Below are 16,810 nucleotides of genomic sequence, written 5' to 3' on the forward strand. Positions count from 1 at the left end.
TTCTCTGTAGGAAAACTAAGCAAAATGGAGGACTGCCGTGTCTATTATTTTTAAGTTCCCCTGTCCTCCCGTCTACAAAAGAAAGATAAATATACTGTAAAGTATTTTGGATTAAGATATTTGACAAAGCAGTAGTGTGAAAATGTGATTTAGATTTTGGCATTTTTTTGGTAGCTGGCAATTTCATTCTGATGGAATTATGTGCAGTCCTCCTGCATACTGGCTGAGCACTGACAAAAAATACCCTCTCAGGAGGAAGAGCATCTCAACATCTAGACAGTGTAGAGAAACATGAGGGCAGGAAGCTACTACAATTACATAGAAGTCTTTTGCCATGTAAAAAGCTGATGCACTTTATGTTATCTTCATTGTATTTAACACTCTGAATTTCTCTGTTCTTTATCTTGCTTCATTCTTGTGGTTTTACTGGAGTGGTGCTATGAGCTGCTGATGCACATGTGAATGAGCTAAATATGCATGAGAGGAGGTATTTGATTCTTCCATTTGCTTTGCCTTCATTCATTTAACTGTTTACCCCGAACAATCTGATTGTATTTAGGCATCAGGAGTTCTGTAAACAAACTCAGTAAATTGTTGATTTGGGTGGCCCCAAATCTCATTGATATGTATGTTGATAGTATTTGTTTTACTGAGTATACGTTAACACATTAAGTCCTGTGAAGTTTAAGGTGTTGTTTATGGCTTAATTAGAACAAAACTAACCTTTTGCCATTTGTAGAGTCAAGTCATTCATAGTACAACACTTTCAAGAAGTATGTGTTGAGCATATAAATGAAAATGTCAGCTTTTAAATTTGATCTCTCATTTGATCCCATTGTTTCTAAGATGTAATGAACTGAGTTTTAAAACTAAATCTGATAAAGGGTGATAAAAATGATCAGCAAAGTTACCCATGTTTTCCCTGGTTTTCTGATAACTTACACTGCAAAATTCATGGGAAAATGACCATTGCTAAGAAGTGCAGCTGTGGCTTTGCTATGTGCCAGTTTCCTAAAGCAGCTTACAGCCAGATAGAATGGTTACCCAGAACCTCCCAATCAGCATTAACTTTAAAGCCTACCTGGATGAAGAGGTGTGTAATTTCAGGCGTACAGGGGAAATGGAGGGCATAGCTGGGGGAAACAAGGCACATAGCAAAGGTTATTGATGGAGAAAGGGGGATTTAAACAAATGATCATTCAGTTAGTAACCTGTGAATTTAGTTGTAGCAGAGAAAAGCTGCTCAGATCATCCTTTGGTAGCTGTAGGAGATACTGCAAGCCAGTGGTCCTGTCTGCAAGACCAGAGAACCGCACTTGTTCTGCTCCCAGGATCAGGGAGGGCAGGGAGCAAACACCTCTGAGAACCTGCAGAGGGATTTAGGGAATGTAAAGGGGAGGGATAATCAGTGCCTTTTTAGAGTTGGGAATACCTGTCTCAGGCCAAGTCACAGCTGACTCATAGAAAGCCACTGGAGATCAAACTTGAGAAAGGTTCTTGAAGGGGATTAAAATTTTCAGAGCCTTGTGTCAAACAAGAGTTATTTCTGAGTAGTTACTTAAAGCAGTTAAAGTGTATTTGTTTGCACCCAAATAACAAAAACCTTTGGAAAGGACAGTAAGGTACATTATAGAAAAGAGGTAGATTAAATGCAGCACTACTCAAATGCAGAGACTGTGGTTGAGAATGCAATGGTGCATAAGCAACTGAGATATGGTGCACAGACTGTAGTCTCATTAAGAATCCCTCCTGCTGATGTGCAGACCCTCCTCATGTTTCTGTAATAAACCTGTGACATAATGGGGGATTTTAGATGCCAACATCCACTCTGCTTTTACAAGGCCAGTTTTGATCTGTGTTGGTTTTATTCTGAAGAATTAGTGGTCATTCAGTTAAATGAAATTCTGTTGACTAAAGTGTTGATTTAATAGGTGATCCTGTGTCTCAAAATCCTAATATGTTATTTTTCTTTTGTCTACTAAGATGCATACAGATGATGCAGTAACATTTTGTTTCTTGAAAATGTCCGTCTAGTTGTACTAAAATCAGCTCTATGATCTTAGGAAAGTCGTTATTTTGTATCACATTTTAAGTTTCAGCATTTGTCAGTTACTGTCTTTTTAACTTAGAAACTTCTAGACTTGGAAAAATGTTGTATATATGGTGAATTCACCAGTGTTCCCCTGTACTGCCAACAGATGTTGATGAATGCACATCAAACCCATGCTCTAATGGAGACTGTGTCAACACACCTGGTTCCTATTACTGCAAGTGCCACGCAGGTTTCCAGAGGACTCCTACCAAGCAAGCTTGTATTGGTAAGAAAATTTGCTTTGTGTCTACTGATGTTGCAGATGTTCTGACCCCTTCTATCAGATCCTACTGGAGTTCAAAGAATAATTACCAGTGCAATTTCAGTAAATCCCAACAGATGTTATATTAATTGGAATCCTAGTTCTGGGCCACTATCCCATTTATTTTACTGTTCTATTATTCTGGAATACCTGTTACTTGGCCAGCCCATTCTAACTGGGAATTTGACAAAAGATCATGAAATAGACTATTAATACGACAGATGTGTATTTGTATATGGATGTAGATGAATGTGTAGGCAGTTTTATAGAGTTACTTATAATGTAATTGTTGAGCATAGCTGACATAGCATTTATTGTAAAAGTGTGAAAAATGATATTTTTTATATCTCTGATGGAATGTGAATGAATTCTTAACCATTTTTGGATTTATTTCTTAAGTAAATAAAATTTAAATAAAATGCCAGCATTTTTCAAAGCAATAATTGTCACTCTATAAATTTTATTTTATGGTAACTGATTGTATGATATATATATATTTTATTTTTTTTTATTATTTTTGCCTTAGATATAGATGAGTGCATCCAGAATGGTGTTCTTTGTAAAAATGGCCGGTGTGTAAACACTGATGGAAGTTTCCAGTGTATTTGCAATGCTGGGTTCGAACTGACTACAGATGGAAAAAACTGTGTGGGTAAGATCTCTTCTTCATATGTGTCAGGCATTGGCTTGCCAGTTCTAGAAATTGTACTTCATAGTGCTGTAGCACAGTGATGATTAAGAATTGCCTTTTGTATAATAAGGCATGACCTGAGGTGAACTTACCACCTCTGCAGTGAAATAGACATTGTATGGAACTATATGTTTTCAAAGAAAACTGGAAGTAAGTTTTGTTTTTGAAGCTACATTTCTCCACAGGATATCCAGGTAGCCAAGTGCCAGAAATAACATTTTCCTACAAGCTTCATAGCAGGTGCTTCGTATATCATAGAGTCACAGAATGGTTTGGGCTGGAAGGGGCCTTAAAGACCATGTAATTCCAACCTCCCTCCCCTTCCCCCTCCCCGCCACGGGCAGGGACACCTTCCATTTGACCATGTTTCCCAAAGCCTCATCTAGCCAGGCCTCTAACGCTTCCATCCACATCTTCTCTGGGCAACCTGTTGCAGTGCTTCACCACCCTTAAACAATTTCTTCCTTATAATCTAACATGAATCTACCCTCTTTTAGTTTAAAGCCATTACCTCTTGTCTTATCACTACACTGCCTGACAGAGTCCCTCCATAGCTTTCCCATAGGCAAGGAAAATTTCAGCACTGCTGAAAAAATAACTCTTTAATTTTGGCTATACTGTGTCAAAAAAAATCTTCTTAGATAAACAGCCAGTTGCAACAAGCTCTTAATTCAATCAGGTGATTGAAGTTTTTTAGTCATTCACATAAGAAAGTGTGATGCAGCTTGTTCTTCTGTACGATCTGCTGAAACACACAAAGTAGCTTGTCACAATGGGGAAAAAGTTTACTACTTTGTCTGTAGAGATAAAGCTATTCAGGTGCTTCATTAGAGTTACTGGGAGTATTTAACCTGCAAGTGAAGGAATCTTTCTTACTTTCATCTCTCCTGCTCTTTATGTCATTTTCTGGAGATGAAAGAATATAGGCAGTTTTCTTTGCAATGTTTTGCAGACCATGATGAGTGTACCACTACAAACATGTGTTTAAATGGGATGTGCATAAATGAGGATGGGAGTTTTAAATGCATCTGCAAACCGGGATTTGTTCTGGCTCCAAATGGGCGTTACTGTACTGGTATGTAGAACTGTGGGTAACTAATTAAGACAACCTTGATTGAAAACAGTTTTTCCTGTATGTTGTTTCATTAAGAATGGTAATCTTATCACATGGATTTAATATCATACCTTCCTAATTCATTATAGTAGATGTCTTAAGATGCCTAAATATAAGTTTTAAAATTACAGAAAGAAATAAATGTATTACTTAGTATTGTTCAAAATAGGACAGCAGGTGTTTAATCAGCTTTTGAAACATCTTGGAGTCATCTTAAATGCAACAAAATATGCAGAGCCTTATTGAAATGGGAAATTGAGTAGCAATATGGGAAGTTTAAAAAGGTTAAAATATTTTACTTTGATAAACACAATGTATGCTTTCCATACCACTATTCTGGCAATTCAGAATGCATAACATTTAAGACATCACATCTGGCATAGAGAATTATAAGCTTTTTAAAATGAGGTCATGGAAATATTGCATTAAACATTTTAAGAATGGAGTCTGACTTAATTTCAAGTAATGGAAGATACCTGTTACAGCCAGTAGAAATAGGTTTGGACTTGAAGTATTTTCAGGAGGTGCAAAATCATGCATATACATTAGCTGTCTGCTTTGAAGCTGAACCAATTATATTAACTGTGTTTTTCTTAATACACATGCAGCTGGACTGTTCACTTGGAAATTGATGACCTTTAAAATGTTCTTTGAAATTAAACTTTACTATCATAGAGGTATTCTGTGAATAATGTTTCCTTAGCCATGCTTTAAAGCAAAGTTGCAATATCATGAGATGGACAAAGAAGAAAATTTATTCCAATATTTGTTTAATGTAGAATCTGAAATACCTTACCACTCCTTACAGTTTTTCTGACTTTTTAAGGCACGGGTGGAATTTTGATTATTTAGTGTGATTCCAAGGTGAGACTTTACTAGAAACAAAACAAAGGTATATTAATGATTCATTCATTAATAAAGCCATCAGGTAACATTCTAAAAATGTTAATTGTAAACTTGCTTGAAAACAGCTAATATATTGTTGAATTGTGTTGCCTCCTGGTGTAGATATTGATGAATGTCAGACATCAGGAATATGCATGAATGGTCACTGCATAAATACTGAAGGATCCTTTCGGTGTGAATGTCCACCTGGCTTGGCTGTTGGGGTTGATGGTCGCGTGTGTGTAGGTAAGTGAGTTTTTCCTTTATTGAAAAGTATCAGGTGAAATTAAAGATATGCGTTATGTAACATTCTGCTAGGTAATGTTGACATCACCTATAGAATGGAAACAAACCAGAAAGGATTTATTCTTAAATAAAACTGATGTCTTTGTCTCTTGTTCTGCTATGAGTTTGTGTTAATATGCGTGCATATACGTACTCAGATTTATACTTAGTTGTACATAATCCACTCCAAATCGCTAAAGGAGGTATATCTCTTGGTTGCAACACTGTTATTTTTGCACTCCTGTTTCCATGTCTTTCTTTAATTGGAAAACATTTTTATTCTCTCCATACTATATTGTTAAAAAAGAAGCTCTAGCAAGAGAAATGGCAAAAACTAGATAGATAGTTTGTGTGAACTCAAGTATCATTATTACTGATTCTTAGGAAATCTTGCATTAATTTATCCAATATTCCTAACATTAAAAAACAAGAAGCTTGAAGCTGTGAAATCATACTGGTAGCACCTCTTGTTTACCTGTTATTCCTATAAATTAAAATTAAAGCTCAACTCTAGCCTTCCTGTAATCTCTTTTTTCTTGAGGAATACCCTTTTCTAGTCTGCTGATGAGTAAGATTTTGTCACATAATCTGAACTGCAGTCTCTTTATCTGCTCAAAAATTTTTAGTTGACAGTAAAGAGATTCTCCACCTTGCTGCATCAGGAACTCTACCACAGCATCAGGGCTAGAGCTCTCCAGAGGAAAAAAGAGCATTTTCAACCCAATGAAGAAAAAAGGGTAGAGGACAGGACATACTCAATCCATTATTTTCTAGTGATTGCTTATAAAAAGGGTGGAGAACGTTACATATTTTACAGAAATCTCTGAGAGTGATAGGTCTGCCTGCACTAGGGACTGTGATACTGCAAAGTTTCTTAAACCAGCTTTGGCCAATCCACAGGAGATTCCATCTTCCCCTTTGTTCACGTATCAGAACATCACCTTCACTATATCTCCTAAATGTCTTCTCTCTAACTCATGAACATATCTATAATCAGGCATATTAATGACCCAAGGCTCAGTAAGTAGATAGGTATGGTGTTAAGCTTCAGCAAGGGAATATGCCTATAGGCATATAAGGTCTTCCTTGAGTGAAAAGTGCACCACTAGCTGATGCACAATGCATCAGCTTCTCAGTTGGTACACACCTGTCTTTGCTAGATGCTGCTGCTGCCATTGGAGCTGGTATTAGATCAGATTAAGAAATTTTGTCAAGATGTTTGACAGGTTCATGGAGCAGTAAAGGCAGAGAGCACCATTGGCTTAGCTCTGCAATTGTTATTAATATAATATAACATAATATATTTATATTAATAATTAATATATATAAATAATTATTTATATATATAATGTATATAAATATATAATATATATTTTATATAATGTATAAAATTTATATATATATAAATTTATATATAATATATATAAATAATTATATATTATTAATAAATATTATATATTAATAATTAATTTCTGCTGCTGGATACTTATACATCTTATCGGCATGAGTCCAAATAAAATGACTTCATCACAGAATTTAGAGTTTATCTCAACACAAAGGGATGTGAGATACTACAAGCTTGAGTTAAAAATATCCATTTCAAAAAAAGTTTTAAATTGGGCAGAAGTTCTTGAAAGTAAAATCCGGTACAAACTTTCATATCTAGTACCTGTGCTAACTGTCCCTTTCTGGCGTCAATTCAGTTTGTTAAATATGCATGTTTAAAGCTTGGAATGGCTTAAAAAGTAGTCTAATAAAAACACTTTTTCAGTCTCTCAGTTCAATCCCAAGCATTTGTTATTTTAAACAAATGAGAATTTTGTGCATTTTAGCATACTAAAAAGGTTGAGCCAACAAACACAAGGATTCTTCTCTAGCCAGGTTGTTTGTTTTCTTCCAGTTTATTAAATGTTTGAAGAAAAGCAGTGAAAATATAAAACAATGAGAAAAGGCTTGGTGTACTGTTTTTAATACATGAATTTCACTGCTTAGTGGCACGGCAGCAAAACCAGATTTGAGTACAAGCTGTTCAGTACCTTTTTTGTGGTCCAAGTTGGCCTCATCTTCACCCTTGTCAGTGATACAGCTGCAAAGAATCAAGTCAGTGCTCAATTTGCTGTGTTCCCATTTACCTAAAGCTGCCACAGTACTAGCAGCTAAAGGCTTCACAAGTTGGCTATCACCTGTGAACAAAACTTTTTATTTTAAAATGTTCAGTTCCACATGTGACATATCCTTAAGGTTTACCATGAATGCTTAAATTTTCAACAGGAAATATTCTTAATATGACAAAATTCCCAAGGCAAAATTGTGATTTATTTGGAAAATTCATTTTAAAAGGATGGTGATGTTATTATTCCCAGCATAAAGTGAAATATGAAATCTCAAACAGTGCCTAACAAAAACGTCCTTATACATGACCTTCAGAACAGAATTTCACAGCTAATCTGTAGTTCAGAATTTTGTGTGTGTCTGTGTGTGTATATATATATATATTTACACATGCTGTGTTGGCTACAGGAATTCTCTGGTTATTCTATCATATACTACATGATAATAATAGTTTTCAGACACTCGGATGGCTAGAAAAATATTAATGCAAAAAGTATTAATAGTCTGAAAATTAGTAAGTTACTTGCAGTTTCCTTTTAACAAAAATCCCACAAATGTTCCAGCCAATTATCAAAAATTAATAAATAAATAAGGGTATACAGTTCAGTTCTCTCACTTTTAGTTTAAGCAGTATTTTACTTATGAATAGTAACATTGATTCTAGTGGAACTATTCATAGAACAAAGTGCTTTTTTATTTAATATTAATAAGTATGGCAGACTCAACTACAAAATATTATACAAGTTTGGGAAAAAAATTACAGCAAAGGAGAACAAATGTTTGGAAAAGGAACAGTTAGATAACTTCTCAGAGCCAAGGTAATATTTGCAGGCATTTCAGGTTTGGCTATTCTTCTAACTTCATGCTCAGATACCTCAGCTGGCTCTGTGTGTATGTGTATCATCTCAGAACTTGCAGTGACCTGTGGCTGTAGCTTTGTGCAGTGTTGTTTGTTCTTTACTGAGGTACTTTTTGTTATGATTAAGTCTGCATTTCACATCTCTGCCCACAGCTGTAGCCATCTAGGGCAAAGTAGCTAAGTTTTATTTCAGTCTGTTTAGGTATTTTGCAGAACTATGCCCCAAAGTGTCAGTTATGAGCACTGCATGATTTGGCCTTCTCTGACATTTGGATGGTTGCAGTGACTTTCACTAAGAATAGGTCAACCACTGGTCCACCAGACCTTGACCACAAATGTAGTGGTGATAACACCTGCAGGTGTTGAAATGCTTCAGCACAAAATTTGAGTCTAGAAATGCTATCCTCCAGAAAACTGTCTAGTGAAAGCTCAGAAACAGGCACACAGTTAAACCAATGCTAGGCTCTGATCCAGGGCATGAAAAAAAAAATTGTGCCTCTCTTTCCAGTCACTTCGCAATGTCGCCTTCCATAGAGAGGGATTCCAGCTGCTTGTCTTCCTTGCCCACTAATTTCTGGCTACTGGCCCCGTTATCCCAGCATCAGAGCATCCAGGTGACACTGTGCTCTCTTGGACAATGGCTGAAATCTTTTTGCATATCTCATAGCTCACCTAAGGATAGGGATTGGGTGTTTACGGCCTCATTTATAGTATCTGACTCTTCCTCCCCCTGTTTTCATGGTGGCCCTGCTTTGGGATAGCCTGCATCATCCATTTCCCCCTTTCCCTTCTTAGTAGAAGTTTTTTTCTTAACAAATGAGCTGACTTTCATATCCATTGCTTTGTCTTGTGTATGTGGAAGACCCTTACTGGGGCATGTTGAGTACAAATGAGTACAAATACCAGATTAATATCACCACTGGTAATTTTATCATACTGTAAACCAGTGTTATGCAGTACAACAAAAGGAGATCCTTAAACAAGGCCCCAGAGATGATAAACAGCATGCCAGTGAACACATCTAGTGAGTAAGGTGTTACACAACACAACTCTGAGAACAAACAGAACTCCAAGAGCAAAAAATTCAAAATTGTGACCAGCAGCTATTAAACTGATATCATGCTTATAACTACTTTTTTTTTTTTTAGCATACTGTGGCCAAATTTGTCATTATGTTAACCCTTCATGTCATAGGGCATCAGAAGGATTGTTGTGGTTTAGCTTAGCAGGCAGCTAAGCACTACATCTTACCATTCACTTACCATTCATGGGGTAAGAAATCAGAATCAGAAAAAAAAAAAAAAAAAAAAGGCAAAGGTAAAAGCTCATGTGCTGAGATAAAGACAGTTAAAGACAGTTTAATAGAACAGAAAAGGAAAGGAAAATAATAATAATGATCAAGGAATAAACAAAAAAAAAAAAAAAAAAGCAATGCGCAATCCAATTACTCACCACCCACCGACTGATGTTCAGCCAGTCCCTAAGCAGCATCTCCCACCAGTCACCAGACAATTCCCTCAGTTTTACTGTTCAGCATGACACCAAATAGTATGGAATATCTCTTTGTCCAGTCTAGGCCAGCTGTCCTGGTTGTGTCCCCTCCTAGCTTCCTGTGCACTCCCAGCCTTCCCACTGGCAGAACAGTATGAGAAACTGAAAAATCCTTGACTATGTGAACACTGTTCAGCAACAACTAAAATATCAGTATGTTATTAGCATTATTGCTACCCTAAATCCAAAACACAGCTGCTAGGAAGAAAAGTAAGTCTGTCCCAGCCAGAACCAGGACACCAGCATTCTGAAATTAGTAGCCCAAGGTTGATCAAACTATACTTGGGGAGCAGCACAGGTCCATCAATAAGGTTCATGGTCAGAACTCTTGGGACACGGGGAACTTGAGCTTGGTGAGTTGCCTCAGGCAACTAATGAACAGACACAGCAATGGCTGTCCTCATCCTTGCTATCAGCATGAGACAAACAGACATAGTATTGCTGTTTAGGTTCATGAGGTATAAGCCTGGTTCTTTCTCCTGCACAGATTTTGTGAATCACTGGCTGTGTAGATAAGACTGTTTACCTATAATTAGCAAGGCAATCCTACACAGGTTCCCTGACCTTCTTTAAAAACATTGTGTTATGTGAAAGAACACTTGCTCCCTGCAAGTGGGGAGTTGTTCAGGGCAGGGCTGTCATTCAGTACATCTGTAGCTTCCTCTATCTGCTTCCCACCTTCACAGTTTTAAAGACCTTCCTATTGAGTATTTCTTCCACACTTGCCAATCTTTTCTCCCCCTGCAATTTTCCACTGGTGCCATTTCCTCCCCTTGAAATTGCTTCTTCAGTCTCTACTAGACACATAACTAGGAGAAAAGCTTCAATTCTGTGAGAGGACAAAAACTGAAACTCCTTTATTCAAGACAGAGCAAGGCAGTATGGCATCTAGACTTTTTAGGGGTGTTATTGATGAAACTAATTATTCTGCAGGGTACATAAGCAGCTTTTCTTGTGCAATACCACTTATTGTCAAGCATAAAAATCTTTTCCTGCTGTCAAGTGCAAGCAAATTGTACTGGCTTCACCTAGACTCTTGGCAAGCAATAAGTCCTGGAATCTGGGCCACATTTAGCTGTGCTCCAGAACTGTATGTTCCATGGGAGACCAAAAGCAAGAGAAAACATTTATGTACAGGCTATGCCTTTTTGTAGGAGCCAGTTTACAGCAGTCAAAGAGCAGGCAGAACACATAAAGGATTGCTAGTTCTTATTGGAATTGGCAGAGGATATTCAACATATAGTTTCATGTAACTTTTTTCTGTTGTTCTGGGGACGCGTTTAAGCAGACATCTATCAGGATTCCCCCAGATCCTCCTTGGTTTAAGCACATCCAGACTCATGTCCAGACCATGGTGTATTGTAGTTTTACTGGGAGATCAACAGAGAATATAATTAAGTCTGGCCTAGTCTGTAGATACCTGAAACAAAAGGTATTTGTGTAGTTCTAGCAAAGGTTTATAGAGGTATAGGAATCAAAACTAAAGGCTATTTCTTCTGTCTGTATCTTGCAGTTTTCAACTACACATTCAGATGGACTGTCCACTCATGCTCTTGCTGGAAGATAGACAATATTATCCTATAAGCAAATGTATATATATATATATATAAAAGACATATAACCCTAAAATGACAAACAAAAACAAAACCAAAAACAACCCTCCAACCAACAACAGAAACAAAATGCACAAAATGCGGTCCAAGAGATATTCTTACAGTTCTTGGTTAAGTATAGCACAGCAAAAGTTGGTTTTACCTGTAAAGTCGGGCTGAAGGACTGCCAAGGCATCTTATTGCTCTTCAAGGTTCAGTCATGATTTACATGAATAAATCAGCTGGAAGACTGACAATGTGCACATGGTGAAGAGAATCCTATAGCTGTATGATTCTCCTGTATATTTTTTCTTCTGTCTTTTACAGCATTATTTTCAAGGTTGGAGACCTTCCAGGTATTTTCTGTTTTCTTTCTATAGTGAGTGGTGGTATGTCATAGCCGTCATTTCCAGCCCTCTCCTCAGAGCTGGAACTAATTTCCATAGTGGCTTTTTAATCACAAACCTCCTGTAAATTCTCTTACTCAAGGAAATAGTGCTGCTTCCTCACATCCTTTAACCATGTGTGGAAATTGCCCAATCACTTGTGCTAGCCAGGTAGTATGACCTCTGATATCCTAATGTTTATCCAGCACTGGTGCCAGGTTATGTATAATCCTATTAAGTCTACCAATCTCATATATATATGATGGTTTGAACAATCTGCTGAAACAGCATTTCTGTTCACAGTTGGTATGTACAGTAGGAGGCTGTGCTCTATTGGAAATATGTAGCCTCCCAGGTTACCCAGGCTGCTGGTGAGATTATTACATGAGACACCATTCCAAAAGTAAATGCAAGATCTGTGTCACCGGGGTATGGCTGCAGTCCTTCTCAATGGGAATGTTGAGGCATTACATGATGATTAAAGACTATTCTGTGTTTCTTATTTAGGTAGGTGTTGATAGATACGTAAAGCAACTCTCATGTGGAGGTCATCTTTGTTGGGTCCTATGGAATTCTAAGTTAGCCCACAACTAACTAGTTTGTTTAGGTGGTTTTAAAGTGCTCTGGAGAATACTCGAAGAACTGTTTTGAGAATTGGTCTTGATGCCATCAGGATTGTTTTATCAGAGCAATGCAGCTGTAGGCAATGTAACCATTTCGTAGAACAAATTTTTTTAGCTCTGATTGAGATAGAATTGACTAGTTCAGTTGGATGGGACCTACAAAGATCATCGAGTTCAATTGCCTGAGCACTTCAGGGCTACCCAAAAGTTAAAGGATGTTATTAATAGCATTATTCTAATGCCTCTTGAGCACAGACAGGCATGGTGGCATCAACGATCTCACTACGAAGCCTGTTCCAGTGTTTGACCACCTTCATACTAAAGAAATCTGTCTTAATGTCCCCCCTGGCACCGTTCCCCACCCATCCTGTCATCAGTTCCCAGGGAGCAGAGGCCAGCTCTTCACTTCTTCCCTTCCCCTCCTGAGGAATTTGCAGAGAGACATGAGGTTACCTGTTGACTTCCCTTTTCCCAGACTGTACAACCCAAGTGTCCTCATCCTTTCCTCCTAGGACATGCCCTCCAGCCCTTTTTACAGATTTGTTGCCCCTTTTCTGGTTGCTTAGAAGTACTTTAACATCTTTTTTCTAATATGAAGCCCAGAACTGCACATGATGTTGAAGGTGAGGCCGCACCAACAGTAAATACAGTGGAAGAATCACCTCTTTTGACTGGCTGGCTATGCTGTGTTTAATGCATCCTCAAATGCCTGGCACATGCTGAGCCTACTGTCACCAGCACCCCCAGATGCCTTCCACAGATAATATACTTCCATTTCACTTAGTGCCTATGGAAATAAATTATTTCTTTGCATGTCCTTTCTTAGATACTCATATGCGTAGCACATGCTATGGAGGAATCAAAAAGGGAGCATGTGTTCGTCCTTTCCCTGGTGCTGTAACGAAGTCTGAATGTTGCTGTGCCAATCCTGACTATGGTTTTGGAGAGCCATGTCATCCCTGCCCTGCTAAAAATTCAGGTAAATTTTCACTTTCAAAAAACAAAACAAAACTTGTCCATATTAGTTTGTTCATTTATTTCATGCATTTGAGAGAAATGAATAGTGTACTTAATAGAAATGTACACTGAAAATGGTTTCTTCTCTAAAGATAAAACAAACTGTCTGGTATTCTAGTTTTATGTACTGTAACATTTGAGGCAAACCTCCTTTCAGAAATGGCCAGACTGTGACAAAATTATGAGAGGAACATGAATATTATACGGAGGAACATGAATATGCTATGAATGAATCTGGGTCCCTGAATTTAATGATGCTTTAGAGAGAATAAGCAGACATCTCTGATAAATCTGTACATCTCATAGTTAAATCTAGTTTAAAAGTGCATCTCATATTCGTTTGGGAAATATGTATTTTATAGGAATGAGTTCTCTAAACACACTTGGAGACTGATTTAAATAAAAATAAAAAAAAAGTTCTTGAAAACAGAATTGAGATGATGGGGCTTGGATAGTAGACCCATTCAGTGCTGTTTTCTGAGACGGCAGAAATTTTAGAAGAAATGAAGAAATACTGGTACTATGGTTGAAAGCAATAGCTGAGGGAGAAAGTGTTGTCGAGACTATAATGAAGTAGCTTAAATATTTCATTCTTGCTATCAAATTTCATTTTTGTAGATATGGGAAAGTTCAGGGTGGAATGTAACAAGACATGTTTAGCTAACATATATAGATAGTTATTTCATGTGAACATTGGCATTTTATTAATTACAGAATCACACAGAATCACAGAATTTCTAGGTTGGAAGAGACCTCAAGATCATCGAGTCCAACCTCTGACCTAACGCTAACAGTCCCCACTAAACCATATCCCTAATTACATTGTAGAAAATTTATTTTGAGGATTAAAGATAGTAAAACACTGCAAATAACATTTTATTTTTATTTCTTACATCTCTTGCTTCAACTGAGTAGCTGAATTCCATGGCCTGTGTAGCAGTGGCATAGGTATTACTGTGGATGGACGAGGTATGTTGCGCATTTTATTTAATCTATATGTTTGAAAGTAAAATAAAGATATGTTCAGAAGTAGATTTTTCTGTAACATGCTAGGTATTTAGGTATGCTAGGTAGTTTGGGTATTTTTGCCTCAAGACTAATATTTTGCTTTTAATGTTTTCATTATTTAAATAGAATAATTAAACTAACCCTTTATCCTTATACCTAGTAACAACATACATAACTTTTAAAAACAGTACTACATTAGAGGAAATACTGTTTCTGTTCAGTACAGTAAGTGCATATGCATAGTTTTGTCTTTTCTATGAGCTCATTTCTTTAACGTCTTGCCAGACTTAAAAATAATGTGAAATCCACAGACTTTGTACATTCTCTCAGTTTTCTTTTCAGTGAATTCTGCAAAGTCCATTTGGAGAGTTTCTAAATCTCCTGGAGAAATAATGGCAGTGTACCATAATGCTGTTATACAAATAGCATCTTACTGTGAGAATTTGCATGTAGGGAGGTTATACATTCTTTCGGATACATGGAAAAAAATCTAATTTCTCACTGAAAATGTAAAACTAATTATGGACTCCACCAACTGCAGGATAGACTATAATTTTTGGGATTCCATGTCTAATTAAATCCCTCTTTGTTTATGTTTCTAAAGAAAACTGTAGCATTTTCTGTATGTCTTGCACAGCAACCTTACAGGTGATTTTTTTGCTGCTGCTCCTACCACCATTTATGTCAATGTTTGCCAGCTCTGTTTCATAAAGGAGAGAAATACTGGTCCTGCAACCAATCCCTGCTAAGATTGTGTTCTTTTCCTTGTTCTTTCGCATTATCAAGAGTGAGTGAGAATACATTTTATCAGGAAAGGTTTTGGCATATAAATTTTACCTTCAGTTGATTCATAGATTGTTAATTATACTGCAATCCATCACCACATACCTACTCCCCATATTTAGCTTGTGATTAAGAAGCCCAAAACCTTCATTTCTTTGTATGAGAGCAATATGGATGAAGGTGAGGACAGAAATCTTGCTGTTGTGTTCAATATAAAAAAAAAAAAAAGGAAGATTTGGATCATGTCAAAGAATTTACTTTGAGGAGTTGGAGATGATCATCCCCATGGGTTGCTTCCAGCTCAGGTTATTATATGGTACTGTTATTAACTTGATAAGGAGAGACAAAGTAATGAGATTTTGTGTTGTTTTTCTTTTCTTTTTTTTTTTTTTCCCCCACAAGATACAAACAAGCCCAGTAAACTGCACAAAACTTTATGCTTAAAAGAAAACATGCAGCTGAAATATGACTGTAATGAATATTTTCTTATGAAAATTTCAGATGTCTCATAGTTTTCAGTTTAATCCAGGAATAGCAATTTTTTTCAAAAAATTTTTCTGAGTATACGTAAATCATGGAGAATATCCTGATCTAAACTACACTATGGTTGAAGAGCGAATGACCTTTATAAAAAGTTGAACAGTGCAAGTATAAAACAAGCTTTTTATGAAGTCACAGCTAGGCCAGCACCCCTACTGTTCTTTCCAGTGTTTGGAAAGGGAACTATTTAAAGTAATGGGCTTACCGTATGGGAAGAAATAACTTAATATTGAAAAAACTCTTTTCCGCAGAGGCAAAAAATATTAAAAATAGTCTGTTCCTGTTCTTATAGTTCATATGAATATTCTGGAATTTTCCAACTACAGCAGAAATTCTATATGGGACTGTAAGTTTAGGGAATATATCTCATTCATCATCTTATTCTGTCCATCCAAGAGAAATTTTAAATTTCCAATGAATACTGTAATTTCTGTAAAACTGAATATGCCGTGGTATTGACGTATGCACTAGTCCTGTATTAGGAAAGGTATTTGTATCACCTAATAAATTATAACTTCTTACCTAGATCCTTAAACCACAGGCACTAAGTGCGCAGGCTAGATATTTTGCATCAAGGTATTCTTACAAACATAGTCATTCTATTGATTTAGGTTGGAAAGGATGTTTGGAGGTCATCCAATCTAACCTTCTGCTCAGAGCAGGGCTAACTTCAAAGTCGAATCAGGTTTCTCAAGGACTTGCCCAGTTGTGTTTGGCAGATTTCCAAGGATGGAGTTCCCACAGCCTCTCCGGGCAGCTTGCTCTAATGCTTAACCACTCTCATGGCGAAGAGATTTTTCCCTAGCATTCAATTAACATTTTCCCAATTGTAAATCCTAAGAATGTTGTCTCTTGCCTTTTTATTCTGTAACTTGGAGAAGAATCTTGCTCCATCTCCTCTGGAACCATCTATTAATTATCAGAGAACTGCTATCGTATCTCCCTTTCATCTTTCCTCTTGATGGCTAAACAAACCCATTTCCCTGAGCCTCTTTCACGCATCATGTGCT

General features: G+C 36.9%; 1 protein-coding gene across 4 annotated transcripts in view; it reads left to right on the forward strand.

Moving 5' to 3' along the window:
- Window positions 1–16,810, forward strand: part of FBN2 (fibrillin 2) — a 201,232-nt gene that overhangs the window by 83,755 nt on the left and 100,667 nt on the right. For all 4 annotated transcript variants that reach the window (XM_084504020.1, XM_084504022.1, XM_084504021.1 and 1 more), the window contains 6 exons: window positions 2,199–2,318; window positions 2,881–3,006; window positions 3,998–4,120; window positions 5,168–5,290; window positions 13,279–13,431; window positions 14,385–14,438. In XM_084504020.1, coding sequence (XP_084360146.1) covers window positions 2,199–2,318; window positions 2,881–3,006; window positions 3,998–4,120; window positions 5,168–5,290; window positions 13,279–13,431; window positions 14,385–14,438 — 699 coding nt within the window. The remainder of the gene's footprint in view (window positions 1–2,198; window positions 2,319–2,880; window positions 3,007–3,997; window positions 4,121–5,167; window positions 5,291–13,278; window positions 13,432–14,384; window positions 14,439–16,810) is intronic.

Source organism: Aythya ferina (assembly GCF_964211825.1).
Source record: "Aythya ferina genome assembly, chromosome: Z".
In the NCBI taxonomy this organism is placed as follows: domain Eukaryota; kingdom Metazoa; phylum Chordata; class Aves; order Anseriformes; family Anatidae; genus Aythya; species Aythya ferina.